This window comes from Liolophura sinensis, chromosome 1 (assembly GCF_032854445.1).
Source record: "Liolophura sinensis isolate JHLJ2023 chromosome 1, CUHK_Ljap_v2, whole genome shotgun sequence".
Classification (NCBI taxonomy): domain Eukaryota; kingdom Metazoa; phylum Mollusca; class Polyplacophora; order Chitonida; family Chitonidae; genus Liolophura; species Liolophura sinensis.
Window position 1 is genome coordinate 77796122 of NC_088295.1, and position 21692 is coordinate 77817813.

Genomic DNA, 21692 nt, shown 5'->3' on the forward strand with positions numbered 1-21692 from the left:
TTAAATGTTAATTTGGTCCTCCATAGGTTATCAGACATGGAAATCATCTAACGATTGACTTTGATTACATGTACTCAGTTAAAAGAAAAAAGTCATGCGATAATTAAGCATCTAATGTCATTAATATATTGAGTACGGTGTTTTCAGACAATGGGCTAACCGTTTAAGCCTGAATGGATTGTGCCGTCAGCTTATCTGGTTCATCACCAGTTACAACTTGTTCCCAGATCTCTGCACGGAAATGTGCTACTTTTATCCCTTTTGCTCATTTAGGATGTAGTGTCCTGGCTGGCTTAAGTGGCTTAAAGCGATGGATAGCTAAGAATACCACGCCTTGGACCAGTGAGGAGCCAGCACTCGCTGTTTCGGTTGCGGCTCTAAGTGAAGAGGGGACTTCGGTGGCCAAGGTGGTTAACGTTCAAGGGAGGCAAAATGACCAAGGAGCCTCTCGCAAATGCGGTCGCTGTGAGTTCAAGTCCAGCTCATGTTGGCTGGATGGGCGTAAGCTTCTCCCCGCAATCTGTCCGGTTTCCTCCCATAACGCGTAAAACTGTGTTTTAAATTGCATGGCACAAATGAGCCAAAGTAGTTTACAGTAAAATCGGTAACAATTTAGGTAAATGGTGTCGACCTCCGTCAAAACATGTTGAGCTCCACACAACATCAAGCATGCCACGAGTTTTAGTATAATTATGCCGTTACCCGAGGCAATAGGTTCTGGACGTCGAAACCGAGCTTATGGGCTTTAACATTATGAATTAGAAAAAAGTGTTCTATTTCAACTTCATTTTCCTTTCAATAATGTGAACTTCAAATATATCAATGAGAAGGGCTTGTGTTGTTACGTGTCAATGACTAAAGGCAATTTTGGTAGCGAGTATGACTGACTTTTGCTGAATATAGGCCACTTTCTAAAAGAAATATATCACAGGTCGGATACGGCTGAAGTGCAGAAATTTGTCACGTACATGGTGAGTCTGGCAGAGAGTCCATTATTGCGGTTAAGCACAAAATCGTACTCTGTAAAGCTGTAGAACTTCAAAGCACTGACGCAAAAATAAACGTAAGGAAATGCGAGGGAAAGTTTTGATGCAAGTCATCGTGTTTATTTGATTAGACACATGACAGAAACAGGTCTAGACGTACAAAGTTTGTCTTCCATGAAAAATAACGATCATACGTAAGGCTTATACTAAAGTTAATCACAAAATTAAGGAAGTTATACAACAAAGGCAGATCCAGATTGTTTGTCTTCCATGGGAAGTGACGATTATATCTGCAGTGTGGAGAACAGCAATTTAATATTTTGCCGACGATATGGTGTAGTGGACAAACTAGTTAAGGGTTGGGCAGCAGGTTTTTGGCTTCCGGTTCGTCATTCCTGTAAAGACACATGCTACAATAAACATATGTACACTATAAACGCTGACAAGTTACAAGAAAGTACTAGTACTGTTTTTTTTTTTCAGAAAAAAAAATTGACTGAAGTTAAGCGTAGACTTAACCACGGCTAGTTATATAGCCACGCCTATAGACAAAAAGGGAGGTAACACTTCTTATAGGATCCGACACAGACTGTACCACTGTAGCTGGAAAAAGATGTCTAGATGGAAAGAACTACCAGATAACATTTCTGCCCTCTTATTCTAACATCGTGGCAAAGCTCAGAGCGACGATATTCAAGGGGATCTATATAGTCAGTGAAATGAATATGTCATTCATGTCTCCGTTAAGCGTGTACAGAACGAAAAGGAAATCTGAGCCGCTCCCTGGTGCGCATGCGAATAATTTGTCCCTACTGACAAAATATGCACCGTTCACAGCAAACAGTATAAGCTCAGTTTTAATCTGTCCATTTATATTTGCTCTCATTGTGTTTCACATAATTTTGTTGTGTTTTATTTCAGTGTGTGGCAGTCAGCTATGCTTCTACTGTGTAGTTGAAGTTTTAATTAAGTGTATCCACGTGTACTATAGACATTATACCGAACAATGCTTATATCATTATTATTTTTAATAATCCTATACTATGTAGATCATTGTTGAAAAATATGACAGTTCTGTATATATATTCCAATTCAATATAACCATGAAAATAGAATATATTCCATCCCACCACCGTGGTGCATATATAGGTCTACACTATATATACATGTGTAGGTTTACACTGTATATACATGTGTAGGTTTACACTATATAGACATGTGTAGGTTTACACTATATAGACATGTGTAGGTTTACACTATATATACATATGTAGGTTTACACTATATATACATGTGTAGGTTTACACTATATATACATAGGTACGCTTACACTATATATACATGTGTACGTTTACACTATATATATACATGTGTAGGTTTACACGATTTATACATGTGTAGGTTTACACTATATATACATATGTAGGTTTACACTATATAAACATAGGTATGTTTACACTATATATACATGTGAAGGTTTACACTATATATACATGAGTAGGTTTACACTATATATATATATATATATATATATATATATATATATATATATATATATATATATATATATATATATATATATATATATATATATATACATGTGTACGTTTACACTATATATACATATGTAGGTTTACACTAAATATATATGTGTAGGTTTACACTATATATACATAGGTACGCTTACACTATATATACGTGTGTAGGTTTACACTATATATATACATGTGTAGGTTTACACTATATATACATATGTAGGTTTACACTAAATATATATGTGTAGGTTTACACTATATATACATAGGTACGCTTACACTATATATACGTGTGTAGGTTTACACTATATATATACATGTGTAGGTTTACACTATATATACATATGTAGGTTTACACTATATATACATATGTAGGTTTACACTATATACGGGCCTTCAACCTAACCGAATTACCCTGGCACCTCTACATGCACACAAATGGGTACAAATCCCAGGTATTCAGTGACAAGATTCTTCTACAGCAGCTTTCCACACTCTTCTCCAGCAGTTTCGGAACAAAGGATATACCTCACGGACAACCGCCTGCATGTTGGATAACTTCCTATGCTGTAACCTGCACTGTCAAACGTTCAGCGCTGGACAAGATGTCAGCACTAACTGAGGTATTTTTAGCGTGCTTGCTAATTAGCTAGAGATAATTCCAAAGGTATAGCCGTCGATCAGACAATTCACGTGCTCACACACGGTCAGACGTATCAGGAAAGGAAACCAAGCAATCTCCACACTTCAATACTTACCCACCAAACGTTCTCACCTGAAAGCTCCAGCCGAACAGCCGAAAGCTGGATTCGAACACTTCACCTTACTGGTAAAAGCCTAGTGGTGTGAAATGAGGCAGGTATCCACCAGATCTCACTAAGCATTTTGTGAAGTTGCCCAGATACATATACAGATGCTCCATATCTGGAAGACTTATCTCCCCTGTAAATTTGCTACATTGCTCCATCAGATCATCATGCAATTAAAGATATAAAATGCTACTCTCACTCATTGTTTGGGGAAATCTACGTGGCCATTTTTTAGATGAGTATACTAATGAAATTGCTGAATACGATTTAGTCGTTTTAATGTTGAGCCTCAGCCCTAATTTAACATAAGTTATCTAAGTTTTAAAACGTTAACAGGACAGTAACAACGACTGCCGATACCTCCGCTAGCTGAGTACAATAAATCACTGTACTTTAAGGATTATAATTCTGCTTAAGCCATATGCTAATGAGATTGTAAGTTGCTAATGAGCTTGTACATGATTGGATCTGTGGTGAAAGACCTACCTGCATAAAAGAATCCTCAAAACGTAAAATTTGTAAACTCCGGATAGATGGTGGTAAAGGGGGTGGCAGGGGTGGTGGTGGTGGTGATCTGAAGTGAGATCATACCGAATGTCAAGTAAAGTGAACAAAACACAAGAAAGTGGCAAGAACACTTACAATTTGTTTTCGGGGGACATAATAACCAACAGGCCGATATTCTGACAAGAATCAGATAATCTGAGGAGAACAGGAGAATCTCATGAGAATCAGAGAATCTGACGAGTATAGGAGAATCTGATGAGAATCAGAGAATCTGGTCAGAATGCATTCGTTGAGGATTGATTGGCTTCACCCCGTATACAGAAAGTGGGGGGGGGGGCAGTTTACGGGTGGAGGAAATTTGACTGAGGAAACCACTGAAACCACACGACACCTAATCCAGATTTCTGAGTGAATGAATGAGTGATTATGGCTTAACGCCACATCGGCAATTTTTCAGCCATATTGTGGCGAGAACAAGGTGAAAACACCAGGCGGTTGAAGTTTTCGATATGGCAGTGAGAACATCAAATACGAAACAAGAATGTTTGGACATGTTTAAAATCAGATATGTTAAAACTCGAAAACCAGCATATTTTAAAAATAGGATATCTCGAAATCTATATGTATATAACTTTTGATCTACAAATATTTATAACAATTAAGATTTAGATTTTATGATATAGGCCAATGGCCTTCAAATATTTTGTTACATTTTGTTACAGCATCGCCAGCAGTATAGAGTTGACAGTGTAGAATCTTTGCCGAACATGGGCAAAGTCTACGGAGTCAGTCCGAATTTCTGCATGACAGTGTGCGAGTTGATAATGGTTGAGTGAATGGTGTTTACCTGTCTTTGGGTGGTTACTGGTTGTGTGCCTGACAGAAATGAATTCCTACACGTAAAGCTCATGCCGTTTATGTTGCAGGTGAAATCATCCGAGTGGAAAGGAAGGAAGGGCTTAGGCTGGCTGAACACATCGTAGATAATGCCGACAGAGATGTAATACAATCTAGGTCGGCCCGTGTACTGTCTAACAATTTCATGTCCCAGGGGGCACACGATTTCGCCAGAGTGGCGGAAAACTGCTGTTGAATAGTAAGGTGTACTTTCTGTCACTTTCTGAAATCAGAATGTAATTTATTTATTAATTTATTTCTAAGTTAATAAATTTATAAACATTTGACTGGTATTGAACGCATACCGACTCGCGAGTTTCACGTCAGGTTTATGAGTGGAGGAAAACGGAATGCGGAAAACGGAGTAAATCAATATCCATCGCTACCCATACCTGAAAAGCCTTCTGACTTTGAGTCGAAGTTTAACTATGCAGCGAAAGCCGGATTCGAGCAGGTCACCCTGTTGTCAAAAACATATCAGTCGCTGCGAGCTATTTGAGCTCCCAATTCAAAATGCTATAATTACTGTATCTCCGTGAATAAAGCAGATTACATTATCTTGGTTTATTCTAGTGTCGAGTTTCCTACAGATTAACTAAAGGAGTTTGAGTCTTTAATTTCGTGAAATAGAGAAATTGGTCATCTATATAAAGACTAGCATGTCTAACAAGCGACTACTGACAGAATAACGATACCAAAGAACACTACAGAGAGAGGGGTGGAAACAGAGTCCCGTGATTAAATCGTTTCACATTTCTAGTTTGAAAAAAAACAGCCAAGTCAAGTGGATCACATTCATTGTTGTGTACAAATTCCTTAAAAACAAACCGACGGGGATGCCAATCTGCAGTCCAAGGCCGCGTTTTGGCCCTTACCTCCTATGTCATAGTTATTGATAGGCAAGTATCTTTAACCACTCGGCCACGTCTAAACTTCATAAAAGTAAGATTAGCTTTTGTACATCAGTTATACTTACAAAGACCGTAACAACTTTGCACGTGATGTTTTCGGAGGATGGGAACCGCGACCCGTACACCACAGTTCGGTCACATTTCCGGTGTTTGAGATCACATAGTCCACCTCTCGGCAAGCCCAGAACTTCCGGTGGTGTGTTGCCATCAATGGAACAATCGTCCCCTATCCAGCCTGCCTCACACTGGCATTTACCTGAGGATGACACGGCATGTTACACATGCATGCGTTGAAACAGACATTCGTATACCAGCCCTCAACCAAGATGGACTTCCAGGTCAATAATCATAATTCCAAACTCCAATTCCCAAACGACGTTTAAAACAAACTACCAAAGACCTAAGAAAGCATATACAGTACAAAATTTGGACAGAGTCATGCAAAGAGAAGCAGTGAACAGTTTTCAATGATGTTGTAAAGATGCAAAATATGTTCTAGGCGAATGAGTGAAATCAATATTCATATCTTGTATCGTGCTAGTATATAAGTTAATTGCCCTTCGATTGCAACTGTTTATCAACCTGGCTACCTAAATCAGCACGATGAATATATTGGCCCTGGCCACGTACTAAGCGGAATTAGAATCAATGAAGGATAGACGAACCAATAAGTCTGGTACGACACCGGTTGGCTGAATTTAGGCCGTGAAATTTAAACCTTGCTATTGTAGAAGAAAACACACCATACCCGCAACACAATTTCCGTGGAAAGAACATTCGTTCAGGCAACTAGATTCCATCACTTGATCAAGCACGGACGGCAAGTTGCCTTCCGGCATCCACAGCGTTGTGTTCCTTCGCACCTCAGACATACAATTGTGTTTAAAACGATTCCAAGGAGGACAGGGTCCATTCTGTGGTGCCAGACAGCTGTGGAGGACAAAACACTGGTGCTATATCCACTAACATGGGGAAGAATTATTTATATACAGAAAGAAGCTTTGAATGTGTAACTAAAAAGTTGTGTTCGGAATCTCTCCAGATAGGCGAGTTTTTACAAAAACAGTGGACATGCTGCATTCTTTGGCTGACACATTGGCATACACTGCATACTATCCGATTTATCACTGTAATTTTTATTGTGTGTGCATCAAACTTACCAGCACGTCAATAGTACAAAAGTCGATGTCACGATCCATTTCCACGTTATCGACTTGTAAACAAGGTTGAAATGCAGGGGACCGTTGAAAGAAGAGTTCACAATGCTGTCTAGCTTTCTGCTCATTCCATCCATTTCTCCACGTTGGTACCTGCCCAGCAACAAACCCAAACGGTGCAATCAGTATCAAACAATTGAACAAAACCACTTCTGCAACACACAAATCTTGTTGCTTGAGCCTGAAATAGTAGTATGGAACTGTCCTTTTGAAATCGAATTCCTTCCTGAGTGATCGTTTGGTTTCTGTTAGTCAATGCGGACAAATCTGTCCAAGCAATATCTATGTCATCCTAGCTCTAAATATTTGCTGGTCCGAGAACGCGCTGACGCCAGCCTTGACATATTACACCAAGGCACCTAAATGCATAAGATTTTTTGTGGAGCGTGCTCTGGTGTTGGTTTTTAGCCAAATGCCATGGGACGTGTTACTAAGCTCGCAGATATTAAAATCTTACGTATAAATTGACTCACAATTAAACCCCGAGTCTACCCACTTAGCAGGCAACACGCTCCGTGCACCATGCCATTGCGGGCAAATAAAGAACCTACTCTGTCGACCAGAGGAACACCCCAACCATATCTCAGTCATTCAGACTACGAGTTCAAACAGATCCAGTCAAAAGCCACTCAGAAAGAGTCAAAGATAACTCAGTCAGTCAGGTCGCTCGGAGTCAGTCTGAAGTCACTCAGAGCCTGTGAGAGGTTAATGAGAGGCCAGAGGCCACTCCAAGGTCAGAGGTTATTTCGTGTTATTTCGGAAATCAATGCCATTTAGACGTCACTCAGTTAGTCAGAGGTCATATTCAATAGGGAACAATGCTTACTACTGGTTTTTGGTAAATACTTGTAGACCAATTGCAGATAGTTGATTGGCAAGATGTTTACTGTCAAATGCGCATACATCAGTGTTTTGGTGAAACCAGAGGCTGTTTGTGACCTTTCCGTTCACGACACAATTGGTCGTTTTTCTGAATTACAGAAGACAATTTGCAAGCCTTTGATAATTTCGTCAGAATGGTTCTTAATGATTCTTAAAATATAAAACCGTTTCAAAAAGTACTACAATCGCACTGCACTGATTCTTCCATGAATAAGTCGACATTGAGTAACTAACACAAATCATGTCCACATACTTCACACGGTATTCATGGCTTCGCGGCCACAAATGTGTCTACACTGGTGTAATTCGCCCGTATCTGTGATTGAATGTGTCTACATAGGCCCACTTACATCACATTGCATCCACGGCTTTATATGTACGAGTGAGCCTACATTAGTGTAATTTGCCAGTATCTGTGACTGAATGTGTCTACATGGGCCCACTTACGTCACATTGCAGCCACGGCTTCATATGCACCAGTGAGCATACATTAGTGTAATTCGCCCGTATCTGTGACTGAATGTGTCTACATAGGCCCACTTACATCACATTGCATCCACGGCTTCATATGCACGAATGAGCATACATTAGTGTAATTCGCCCGTATCTGTGACTGAATGTGTCTTCATAGGCCCACTTACATCACATTGCATCCACGGCTTCATATGCACGAGTGAGCATACATTAGTGTAATTCGCCTGTATCTGTGATTGAATGTGTCTACATAGGCCCACTTACATCACATTGCATCCACGGCTTCATATGCACGAGTGAGCCTACATTAGTGTAATTCGCCTGTATCTGTGACTGAATGTGTCTACATAGGCCCACTTATATCACATTGCATCCACGGCTTCATATGCACGAGTGAGCCTACATTAGTGTAATTCGCCTGTATCTGTGACTGAATGTGTCTACATAGGCCCACTTATATCACATTGCATCCACGGCTTCATATGCACGAGTGAGCATACATTAGTGTAATTCGCCTGTATCTGTGGTTGAATGTGTCTACATAGGGCCACTTACATCACATTGCATCCACGGCTTCATATGCACGAGTGAGCATACATTAGTGTAATTCGCCTGTGTCTGTGAATGACGTCCACTTACATCACACTGCATCCTTAAGGTCATGACCACTAATGGGTTTACATGGTCTACCCAAATACCCTTACCTGAAATTCAGTGTCCGTGTACAACGGGAAAACGGGCCTGACATCGTCGTCATTCAAATCATCACTGTTTTCTGCTTGTCTCTTTCTCCGCCCGGTCGACGATGGTGGAATCTGAGTACAAAATTCGTCCGTCACCACGGGGTCTAGGGTGCCGCAATGTTGAGGGGACACCCTGCTACAGCTCACGTCCTGTGACACCTGTCCAGTCAGGCTGGTACAAGAACATTGACCCACCTGGGCTGGACTTAGGACGATATTAGGATAGCCGTAATACGACTCATCTGCGATTTTAATTCTGAAAATGAGGGAATAAAATTCAGCACTATTAAAGACAATCACGTTTTAAATCTGAAAACCAAGGAATAAAATTGAATACTATGAGATCAATCACGTTTCATTCGTGTGATTGCTGTGATCTGTTATGCAATGGCTATCAGATTAATGTACTTAACCAAAGCCAGCGATCAGAACTGGGGCCTGTTTCACAAAACTATTCTTTGCCAAAGCACAATACTGATGGATGCCGTGGAGTGATACCTGCCATTGTTAAAACTTAGCCCTTCAATGAAACTAAAGCTTATGAAACTGTTCTCTAGAAAATCAGTTAAACACAATTAAACCCATCACTCGGTGTGTAATACGGACTTCTCAGAGCCACATTCCGAAAAAACGACAAGGAGACAGCGCCCGGATTATTCTAATTTGACCAAATGATGTGTTTTGTGAAAATGGTGGATTAAATCTAGCTGGCTAAAATAACAGGGTTTGTATCTAAACAAATGCATAAGCAAAAGCGGACACATTAAATACTGGCCATTTTGAAATTCGGAAACATTGTTCATTTTTTGTGGACACGTTATCATCCGAGGTCTTTTCCTTCAGTCAGTGGGTTGTAAAGAAAAGGCAATAATTGCTGACATACAGTCAAGTTGTACCAAACAGTTTATAATGAAGTGCAAAAGTTGTGCTGGAATATTGAAAACGTACTTATCAAAATCGTACTAAGCATACAATTAAGTTTTACTTACCTCCAAGTCTCTCCATATTTATTGACCACACAAAATCGACTGAATAAAAGGAAGTCACAGGCATTGCTGTGCTGGATCCCATTCGGGTCTATGTACTCGTCATCCTTATCCCCGTTGAAGTTCCCACACAGCCCCGTCACCTGTCCCACGTCAGCCGGTGAGGGGATGATCTTGACGTAACCGTTCCTGATCTCAACCACCATACCAGTAGGCAGTTCTACCTGCGAAATGTAACCAACAGCTGTGTATGGGGAATCAAACTTTAAACATCTATGGAGTCAGTCAGTTTTTTTTTACTTTAAAACAGGGTGACAAGTTGAGCTGCCTTACATCATAGTAAATCCTTAATGTAAAATACTTTATGCTTTCAAGCTGACCAACTCGTGACGTCATTACAGGTCAACATAAGTGGTGAGCCTCGCATGCGATCCAAAACGCAGATAAATGAAGAATTTAAAGATATAAAACTGAATTCACGGCAAATCTGTAACTAAATGCACATAATGACTGCTTAAGTCCAAGAGGAACGACAATTTATCAACATCGTGACTGTTACGCTGCTCTTTGATAGGACACCTAAAACGGCAATGGCCAGATATCGTGACATTCAGGCTGCTCTTTGATAGGACACCTAAAACGGCAATGACTAGACATCGTGCCATTAAGGCTGCTCGGAAATTTGGCATCTAAGACGACAATAACCTGATATCGTGACATTCAGGCTACTCTTTGTCGGGACACCTAAAATGCCAATGACCAGGCATTTAGGCTCGTCCTTGATAGGAAACCCAAAACGGCAATGAACTGATGTCCTGACACTTAAACTGCTCCTTGACAGGACACCTAAAACGGCAATAGCCAGATATTATCAAGCTGCGAAAGGACCGAAATCAAAGACCTGGAATGCCACGGACTAAAGTCATCTACGGACTTAACGTTGTATTTGTTTTAGACTCACTTTAATGTTCACTTGCAAATCACAAAAATGACATACCCATTCAAAGACAATTTATACATATTAAGATTAAGAAAAACAAAGAAATATATGACAAACGGTCTTGGTGGTCCTTTAATGTCTGTAAATTAAATGTGATGACAATACAGCATTCTGGGTAATTCAAGACAACTGACGCCCAATATATTGCAATTCACAAACTCTATACTTTTGTTATCATACTTAATTCTGCCTAACCCATAGCGCTCGGGTTTTACACTGTACGTTGTAGTTCTTTTATACCTTATAGTTAGTGCCTTTATCCGGTGTGGTGACTCTCATCTGTTTGCTGTTGCAGCCGTACACCCGCACTCGGGTTGTTTGATAAACCAGGTTATCATTACACTTCGAAAACACAAAAATCTGCTCGCCTGATCTAACAGCCGTACCACAAATACAATGTGGGATGTGTCCACACGGCTGGAAAAATCCCCGCACCTGAAATGAACATCATTAGATGGTGTTGTCAAGTCATGTACACATGTATGTTTCATTTTTATCGTACCGAAATAAATTCAAATTACATAAAAACATAAAACTGCGGATAGTCACAGTTGGCTTGACGGACATGACTGGCACATGTCACTACCAGTAATAGCATCGTAAATTAATTTTATCAGTCAGAAATTTCATAATGCATCTACCTTCAAACCAAGCTCAGCAAAAAGCGTGAATTTTAATTTCATCGTGCATCACACTTAGCTTCGTATTCAACAACTTAAATCGTTCGTAATGCTAGCTTTTCGTACAGCTTGGGAAGATAAAGTTCAGGGGAGATAACCATCTTATTGGACACCATGATCAAGTGTGACCAAAACTGATGGGAGCTTCAAATAGCCAAATATCTCTTCCTGGAAAACGAACATTTATTCATGAGACTATTGTATCAGATTCTACGTCAGATCCAGTGATTAAAAGAAAATTATAACAAATTATATAGCCTTGGTTATTGTGGAAAAGGGGACATCCATATTATTCTGACGTATTTTCTAACTCTATAAAACTTTTAATCTGGAATTCTTACTAGGCCATGATATATGTTACAGAAACCGGAATCACAAACTAGAGGTAAGCGTGACGTCGACGAAAACGGCTGTGTCATCGGGTTATAGAAATTACTCGCGCTTGGTTTATTAAAACTGGGTCCATCAGCAACCTGCGGATGGTTGTGGGTTTCCCCCTGGTTTCTGCCCGCTTTCCTCCCAACAAAATGCTGGCCGCCGTAGCATAAGTGAAATCTTCTTGAGTACGGCGTAAAACACCAATCAAGTAAATAAATCTTAAAAGTGATATAATGGCGGTGCGTTCAACTTTCTCAATGTGCACGAGTTTGCTCACTGTGATATGAACTGCAACATCACAAATATAAAACGTGATCCATTTTAAACGTTAGTTGCGAAACTCATCGATGCATATACAGGCTAAATTTGCTCTAATTCTCTTTTCGTTTAACGTCACGCATTTTTGTCACTGACTATTTACTATCCAGGAGGTCAGGAGGTCAGAAGGCAGACAAGAGCTTGAGAGCGTGAGGATTTTATTTCCTTTTCAGGCGTATTTCAATAGCTCTTTACGACAACAAAATGACGCCCCTTCGTGACATCACGTTTTACGGCATCCTACATGAGTTTCTTACGTTTAACACAATAGTCAGTCATAACTCCTTTATTTTAAAATTTGACCACATCCAAGACTGTAGAAAATAAGACAGTGTCATTGCCCACGGCTGCAGTTATTATTATCCGCAAACTACCTAAATACGGAATAGTAATGTGATTCTAAATGAGACCTACTTACCTCTATGGGTAAGGTTTTATGGCGGTACAACACAAACTCGCCGGGCAGCTGCACATCAAATGCTCTGTGTAATAAATATAAATACGTTGTGGAATTAAAAATTAGTCTTCAAATTGGTTTCGAGACATGCAGTACATTTTTACATCGAACTTAAAATAATTAATGCCTCAAGAACATAAAAACTGACAGGCGATATACAAAATGTAGAGCTACCTCTCAGTCAATAGAGTTTTCTGACTTCCATTCCTGAAAGAGATACCCAATAAAAGTGGGCTCAAAATATCTTTCTCAAGCTTATTACTTATATGTCACGTGAAACTGAATGGGGTATTGTGACAATTTACCACGGGAACCTACTTCATAGGCTACACTTACCATACATGTCTTTACAGATGGGGGCTTAAACCACTATCTGTGTATTCATCTTACACCTAGAATATCTCTGAAGAAGCAACCATTGCTGTAAATTGTCAAAATTAACTTGATAAAGAAGTCAAAAAGATTACCTTCGATCAAATGATAAAAAATGGGGGTCGTTGCGTATTATGCAATAGGATCCAGAAGTTAGAACGTCTTTATCGTGGATGTTTATCTACAAAAATAACAATGAAGACAAACATGACATAAACATGCTAAGAGCAATATAATGATTACAAATGATGATTATGATATATACACTACATATAGCAACATAATGATTACAAATGATGATTATGATGTATACACTACATATAGCAATATAATGATTACAAATGATGTTTATGATATATACACTACATATAGCAACATAATGATTACAAATGATGATTATGATATATACACTACATATAGCAATATAATGATTACAAATGATGTTTATGATATAAACGGGGGCCTCCTTGGCTCAGTTGGTTAGTGCGCTAGCTCAGCGTAATGACCCAGGAGTCTCTTCCCAATGCGGTCGCTGTTAAGTTCAAGTCCAGCTCATGCTGGCTTCCTCTCCGGCCGAAAGTGGGAAGGCCTGTCAGCAACCTGCGGATGGTCGTGGGTTTCCCCCGGCCTCTGCCCGGTTTCCACCCACCATAACGCCGACCGCCGTCGTATAAGTGAAATATTCTTGAGTACGGCGTAAAACACCAATCAAATAAATAAATAAATGAATTATGATATATACACTACATATAGGTCTAAAATGCCTCAGAGATTATGATAGTCTATGTTGAGTTTGGGAGCGTCCTTGACCTAAAGATTAGCGTGCTAGCGCAGCGCAATGACCGTTTGACCAATGTGATCGCTGTGAGGCGTGGGAAGGTCTGACCCTGGAACGTCCATTTTGGATAACGGCTGGTATACCAATGTCTGTTTCGACGCATAGATGGTCGTGAGTTTCCCCCAAGCTCTGTCCGTATACGTGAAATATCCTTGAGTAGAGTAAAACTCCAACCAAATAAATCAAATAATTATAGTTCCGCTAAGTATTTGGATCATTGTACATCATTCAAAATTTTAATTAAGCCAAAATCTGCTTTGTTATTTATTTATTTCATTGGTGTTTTAAGCCGTACTCGATAATATTTCAACCATACTACGGCGGCCAGCATTATGATGGGAGGAAACCGAGCAGAACTAACCAGCGGGAGACCCACGACCTTTCGGGTATGGCCGCAGAGATAACCAGCATCTTGCTGGACTTGATCTCACAGCGACAGCATGGGTGAGAGCCTCCTGGGCCATTGCGACCCGCTGGCGTGCTAATCTCCTCGAACCGCAGATATTCAGCACTTGAATCAGTGATGTCATATCTAAAGACACTGGAAAGAACGGCTCTACTGAGCTTACTCACAATGACCGGTTGGGGCTTGACGTCAGCCCATACGTGGTTAGCCGCACTGAAAGCTGGGGGTGTTGAGGTCAGGAACAGGTGGCTTATGCGACTACCGAACATGCCGTCGAACTTCGCCGTCACTTTCAGTTCGTGAATAAGATTCCATTTGTCCGCGGACAGTACAAAACCACAGTTTCCTTTCTCTGTTGTCTCACACCCATTATTTACATCGGTTCTCAGGTCAACGAAGCGGACAGTACACGGAAAACCAAAGATGGTGTGGCAGGGAACAGGCACGGTGGATTGGAGCTGAATAACGGCAGATTCTCCCTCGTTCAGATCAACGGCTGGATTTAACACCTGGACAACGTAAACACTCGTGTTGCTTATTCCTCAAATTTTACATTTCTCTTACAAGCCAGAATGCTGTTTCGAGTGCACGTGGCAATTAAAAGCATTTTGCGATTTATGTCAATGTCTGAACATTAAAAACACAGGATTTAGTTGAGTTTTTCGACTAGTTTTCGTTTGAAACTATTCTCAAACCCAAGTATACTTTCAGGTGTAGGAAATATTTTGTTAAACAGCACGAAATAGGCATATGTCAGACTGTGTATGACCGCGTACAATGCTTTAGAATGAATACAAACTAGCAACATGACAGACTGTAAGTGTTTGTCCCCACGTCATGAGCAAATCGTAACAGCAAACAGGTTATTTTACTATTTACAGCAGCCGCTATTTTAACCGCGTACATTTTATACATAATAAAACAAAAAATTTTATTTTTACAGTTATAATGAAGAAATCACCGTGCAGAGCTCTCAGCGAATATATCTAAGCGCTTGAATCGATGAAATTGTGATTGATAGATTGGGCTTGACACGTTAGCATGTTAGCGAAGCTTGCCTTCAGTAGAACGAACAACTATTGGACTGGGTATTCCTTGGGCTGTGGATCGATGACCTTGTGACTTACTGAAGTTTGACCTTGTCACCTTGGCGTGTTAGTGAAGCATACCTTCAGCCCAGTGAGCAACTTTTGGGCTGGGTATTTCTTGGGATGTGGATCGACCTTGTAACGTGAGTATAAGTACTCCTTGGGCTATGGATGACCAAATCAGGTTAGCGTATTAGTGAACTTACCTTCAGCCCGGCGAAGAACTGTTGGCTGTGGTGTTCCGGACTGGGCACTCCATTGGCCGAGCTGCGGACTCTCACTGAACACTGGACCTGTGGTGGACATTGATAATATCCTGGTGTTACACATGTCTGAGACTTTAAGCACTTATTAACACTATAACCTTACAAGAATCAAAGTACTTTAGTGTATGATTCATATTATAGAGATTTTGTGATGATAAATTTTAAACTGTGAGAAATAAAGAACCGATGTTCTGATGTGGTTTTACAGAATATCACGTGATAATTTGTGAATAATTACGTCACAACCAGAGTTCCTCGGTGGAGTTTTCAGCTGATTTAAAGCAGAATTCATAAATACGCAATAAGACGCTACGTTGTGGCGAAGGATTTACACAAGATGGAAATTAGTAGATGAATACTGACGTTATTTAAAAAAAATGAAAATATTCTTCCATTAAATATTTTAAAAGATAATAGTAGAACATTAAAGTCCGCACTGACGTGATGGGGCAAAAAATGTATAACTTTCACTACAGGCTATGGAATTAGAGCACTCTTTGCTGAGATTAAACAGTCCAACATCAAAGGCACAGAATCTGTCACGTGAAATACTTAAGTTGTTGTAACCGTCGTGTTATTTTCAGATGTATGTGAAAAATACATTAAAATAGAAAAAAAATATGTTTGGCTCTTTCTTAACCTCGCTCTTTAAAACTTCTGATTCCTGTTTCAGTTTTCTTAAAAAAATACTAATATCGCATCTTTATTTATTACAAATAGACGGTCATCTTACGTGCATGCCAAGCTTGTATTGGCCAGTCCACATGGGCTCCAGTAGCTGAGCGCCCACAGGCAGATTAGCTCCGGACTTCTGGGTTATCCGGGCCACTTCAGCTCCGTTTATTCTCCAAACGACGTCGTAAAAATAACTTGGGTTAGGGGAGACAAATTTACACTCGAAACGTAAGTCTTCAAACGTAGGGTTAACAGTGCTTTTCCCCAGGACTGGAACGACTTCTGGTACAATGACAACGGTAGGGAAATTATCTGCAAAGATGGATGCATTTATTATATTAAATACGGTAGTTTGAATATATCACTTCGGATGAACTGTTAGTCTTTAGGAGCACATACATCTACAAATCTCCCTAACCAAGTTCACCAATCTCAGTGCGTTGTTGAGGGTGCTTTATCAGTGCGTTATCAGTCAGTGTTAGCGTTTGGGGGTCGCGTCATGTGTTGAGGGTGCTTTATCACCGCGTTGTCAGTCAGTGTTAGCGTTTGGGAGTCGCGTCATGTGTTGAGGGTGCTTTATCAGTGCGTTGTCAGTCAGTGTTAGCGTTTGGGGGTCGCGTCATGTGTTGAAGGTGCTTTATCACGAAATTGTCAGTTAGTGTTAGCGTTTGGCGGTCGCGTCATGTGTTGAGGCTACTTTATCAGTGCGTTGTCAGTCAGTGTGCGGTATCAGTGTGTTGAGGTTGTGTCAGCCTGAAGGTTAAATATCACAGTATCAGTGTGTTGGGGTTGTGTCAACCTGAAGGCTAAACATCACAGTATCAGTGTGTTAAGGCTGTGTGTCAGCCGGAAGGCTAAACATCACGGTATCAGTGTGTTGAGGTTGTATCAGCCTGAAGGTTAAACATCACGGTATCAATGTGTTGAGGTTGTGTCAGCTTGAAGGCTAAACATCGCGGTATCAGTGTGTTGATATTGTATCAGCCTGAAGGTTAAACATCACGGTATCAGTGTGTTGAGGCTGTGTCCGCGTGTTGGAGTTGTGTCAGTGTGAATGTGTCACGGTATCAGTGTGTTGAGGCTGTGTCCGCGTGTTGGGGTTGTGTCAGTGTGAATGTGTCACGGTATCAGTGTGTTGAGGTTGTGTCAGCTTGAAGGCTAAACATCACGGTATCAGCTCGTAGGCTATAGACGTCGTAAAATCAGCGTGTTGAGGTCGTGTCGGCATGTAGTCGAGTCAGAGTGTTGAAATTACGTCACACTGTATGTGTCGCCATATCAGTGAGATCAGGTCGTGTCAGCGTGTAGGCTAGACGTCGCGGTATGAACGTGTTGAGATAGTGTCAGGATGTAGGCTAGATATGGCGGTATCACTGTGCTGCGGTAGTGTCAGTGTATGGGCTTGACGTCTGGGAATGAGCGTGTTGAGGTCGTGTCAGCGTGTAGACTAAGCGCCATGGTATTAGGGTGTTGAGGTCGTGTCAGCGTGAAGGCTAGACGTCAGGGTATTAGGGTGCTGAGGTCGTGTCAACGTGTAAGCTAGAAGTCACGATGTCAGCGTGTTATGGTCGCGTCAGGGTGAAGGCTAGACGTCACGGTATCAGCGTGTGGAGGTAGTGTCAGGGTGTACGCTAGACGTCACGGTATTAGGGTGTTGAGATCGTGTAAGCATGAAGGCTAGACGTCACGGAATCAGCGAGATCGTGTCAGGGTGTAAGTTAGACGTCATGGTATGAGGCCATATGAGGTTGTAAGGTAGACGTCGCAAAATCAGCATGTTGAGGTCGTGTCAGTGTGAAAGCTAGACGTCACGGTATCAGCGTGTTGAGGTTACGTCATACCGTATGTCGTGCCAAAGTGTTGGGGTCGCGTCATCGTGTGGTCTAGGCGTCCTGTCAGTCTGCATACATTATGATACACAGTGTGTAGATGTCGTCCCAGTATGGGCTCTCCTGAACATGTTTCCTGTGCTTCCGCTGCCGACATACAAATTCAACGATTTAAAATAACAACTGAGTACGGAGTTTTTAGGGTGTGTAACAAAACACGCGGTGTATGGAATACTAGAAATTGTCAGATTTGGACAAGTGATATTCAACTCATGCTAGTACTCGTTGAGCTAGTATCACGTCTCTCGAGCCAAATTCCTTATATCCCATTCCGCAGTTTGCATTATCTGTATAATATCAGCTTAAAGACGTAAAAACCTCTATATCATCTAAAGGACAGTTACACAACTGAGAAAACCGGAATTAGTATAATTGAAGTTCATTATTAACATTAAGTGACAATGCCCTAATAATCAGTCGTGAACAATACTTGCGGGGAAACAGGTTACACTTTGGCGAACTTGTACCGGCCTGCTCTACAACCTTTAAAACAATAGACAATAGACTAACATGAGACAGGGGATACTAAGAACTCCCACCGGCAAACTAGGTTATCCTAGTCGCTGACTCATTTACCGCATGATAATCTAATTTTCCCTACTCCTGCTGACTATTATCTAGAACAAAACACATGGCGTCCATCTGGTTATCAATCTCACACCATTCGATATACACCTCCCATCTCATCTTAACCCCTTTCCTTTCACTGTATTAGATCAGTCAGCGCACACTCGCTAACTGTATCCATGCATTCAGCACTGCACAACTGTTGTATCCATAGGTGACTTACTGAAACAGTACGCAGTTGGACAAAACGGTGTGGGCTGTAAGTGGTACACTCGATATTGACCACAGTTCTTCACTTTGACCGGAAGTTTTAGTGCGCACGGGTACATTGGTGATGCCACAATACACACTGTCGTTGAAATCTGTTTGTTGACAACTGGTACCGCTCCTGAAACACACCGCTTTGAATAACCTTCCATGATCTTTGTATACAGATTAACTTTAACCGAGGAAGTAACGTTAAGTGGAGAGAAACTGTTAAACAGCGGAATAAATAATCTATTACTCTATATGTGTGAATAAATTAAAGAAAACAAACACTACTAAATAGAAAATGTTGCAACTTGAACAGGCAAGTAACTGACATTTTACTGTTATTCGTGTACATACATATAAACTACAGCTGCGAAGGTAAAAGCAACGGTTGAACAAGTGAGTAGCTTTATACGCGCACATATTGAGAAACCTCTTTCGAATAGAGAAAAGTGACGGTTGAACAGGTAAATAACTAACCTTCCATCCAGATGGGAAATGCTGTATTACAGGCGCCTAGATTGGGAGTAGACGCAGCCAGGTCCACATCGTTGCTACCCATTTTGAGCCGGTACCAGCCTGGCTTGAGAGAGATGTCACAGAAGCCGTTTGTGATCTGACCCGGTTCCTGCACGTGATCCAAGACTCTAGTGCTGTCACTCAATAACACAGTATTTGAGACGCACGGATCTGCAATATAATCAAGATTTCATTTTTTTTTAATTGCTTGATTCAGGTCCACCGGTCCTGAACCTCTGTTCGCAAAAGGAAACAGTACAATGCATTAGGAAAACATTACAAAAACGCGTATAGGTTGGGCTCAATAACAACAATATGAGTGTAGGTTGCTCCAACAAGTAAACATAAAAGCCCATCTTCCTTTTGTAAGTCTTACGCTCAACACTGGTCTCAGTTATAGCCTACACTCTGGTAATTCTCTACCTCATTATGCAGCATTAGTAGCATTTCGCGTGTTTAGTTGTTTGGGACAATCTCACTCTGTAACCTATCCGAAGTTCAGCCAAATATGGCAACAGTGCAAGATTGCCTACAGATGGATTGCTATTGAAGCTATCATCAAAAAAAGGCAAATATAGTGCATATAATAAACAAATGCGCGGCTTTTCAATGTAAATGGGTCTGCCAAGAACCTGCGGATTGTCTGTGGTTTCCCCCGGGGCTCCGCCCGATTTCCTCCCACCATAATGCTGATCGCCGTCGAGTAAGCGAAATAATCTTGAGTATGGCGCGAAAACACCAATGAAAGAAATAAATAAATGTAAATGTCCATAGGCCTGGCGAAGGCATTTCAAACTACACACCTTGAAGCCAGACGGGGGTAAAGCTGAGGAAGGCACCCAGCATGGGTAGCAGGAACCTGACCATGGTGTTGACAGTATGTGCAAGCACCAATGTTTGAAGCCAGCCAAGCATCCCACTATATAACCAACCTGAAGTCACGTGAACTGTTGGATCCAATATTACTCATAGTTATGCCCATGCAATGACGTTTTTGAACTGTCAACCAATAGGATATATGCGAAACCAGTAATAATCAAAGTACCTGTGCTTCCTGAATCAGGACAAACTGAAATATTTCCTGAAATTTAAACCATAGGTTAAAATCTTTTATGCGAATGTAAGCGCCCAGCAAGTAGGTTGTCAAGAGACAGGGTGGGTAAACAGGATACAGGCAAACAAAGAATACAGGTAAACAAAGTTGTGATTTTATTCCTGAACTGACAGCCTTACCATGCAGATTCATCAATACTTAACAAAAATATAAACGCACGAGGCAATTTTTTTATTGTTTTCTCGCAGTATTAAATTACTGGGAGTGGTCATTTGAATTTGGAACACTTGATTTGAGGGAAACAAGTCAATCAGTATACAAATACATTGTAAATAATTTGGAGGAGTGGGGGGGGGGCATTTTTCATTGTTATTTTCAGCAACAAGAAGACACGTGCAGTGTATGTAAACACATCTACTGACTTCTCGTCATCAGTAAAATTGTTAGGTCCGGCGTAAAACCTCAAGCGTTCATACATACATTCCTTAAGAATATTTGTTTGGTATTAGTGAACATTAGAACATGTCACCAGTGTATGCAATCGTTCAAATCTATGGACAAGGGACACCACTTCCCCCAACATCTGGTAATTCTCCTTCATACCTCAGCCGAGACAACAAAAACTACACTAGTGCCTCATTGTTTATCGGCTTTTTGCCTACAAGGAAGAGCTAAAATACTCACCAACTTGTCATTATCTAATACAGATTATGATTTTTTTCTACCACCTCCGTAAACGCTTCACTCGTGGGTTTTTATTTCTGTATGTGTTCATTTCTATATGAAGTTTAGTTTCGTTCTGAAAGACATTCTCCTTTTGCATATAACATTTTTTTTTAAGTTTACTTGTTTTGGCAAAACACTTGCCATCAATGCATATCTCAGTGTGGGTTTTATTATTAGTAAACCCCAGGCTGTGCCCGGTTTCCACTCACCATAATGCTGGCCGCCGTCGTATAAGTGAAATTTTCTTGAGTACGGCGTAA

General features: G+C 40.7%; 2 protein-coding genes across 2 annotated transcripts; both read right to left on the bottom strand.

Annotated features, from left to right (window-relative positions):
- Nucleotides 1–1079: 1079 nt before the first annotated feature.
- LOC135461582 (uncharacterized) lies at nt 1080–6526 on the bottom strand. The gene is made up of 5 exons (XM_064738748.1): nt 6394–6526; nt 5711–5901; nt 4685–4957; nt 3817–3904; nt 1080–1381 (listed from the first exon to the last, which is right to left on the bottom strand). The coding sequence occupies exons 1-4, from the start codon at nt 6515–6517 to the stop codon at nt 3833–3835; spliced, it is 660 nt and encodes a 219-aa protein (XP_064594818.1). The 5' UTR covers nt 6518–6526; the 3' UTR covers nt 1080–1381; nt 3817–3832.
- LOC135461564 (von Willebrand factor D and EGF domain-containing protein-like) lies at nt 6434–20576 on the bottom strand. The gene is made up of 13 exons (XM_064738721.1): nt 20456–20576; nt 19614–19823; nt 19105–19269; nt 16484–16737; nt 15691–15777; nt 14564–14905; nt 13248–13333; nt 12742–12805; nt 11188–11382; nt 9951–10171; nt 8923–9217; nt 6806–6955; nt 6434–6575 (listed from the first exon to the last, which is right to left on the bottom strand). The coding sequence occupies exons 1-13, from the start codon at nt 20565–20567 to the stop codon at nt 6528–6530; spliced, it is 2229 nt and encodes a 742-aa protein (XP_064594791.1). The 5' UTR covers nt 20568–20576; the 3' UTR covers nt 6434–6527.
- Between the last annotated feature and the right edge of the window lie 1116 nt (nt 20577–21692).

Coding starts and splice junctions, on each gene's coding strand:
- LOC135461582 (XM_064738748.1), bottom strand. CDS start 6,517: ATGTCTGAGGTGCGAAGGAACACAACGCTGTGGATGCCGGAAGGCAAC. Junction 5,902..6,393: donor CCACGGAAATTGTGTTGCGG/GTATGGTGTGTT, acceptor TGTCATCCTCAG/GTAAATGCCAGTGTGAGGCA. Junction 4,958..5,710: donor GCAAAGTTGTTACGGTCTTT/GTAAGTATAACT, acceptor TTCTGATTTCAG/AAAGTGACAGAAAGTACACC.
- LOC135461564 (XM_064738721.1), bottom strand. CDS start 20,567: ATGCTTGGCTGGCTTCAAACATTGGTGCTTGCACATACTGTCAACACC. Junction 16,738..19,104: donor TCCAACTGCGTACTGTTTCA/GTAAGTCACCTA, acceptor CCATCTTTGCAG/ATAATTTCCCTACCGTTGTC. Junction 10,172..11,187: donor ATAAAGGCACTAACTATAAG/GTATAAAAGAAC, acceptor TACATTTCGCAG/GTAGAACTGCCTACTGGTAT.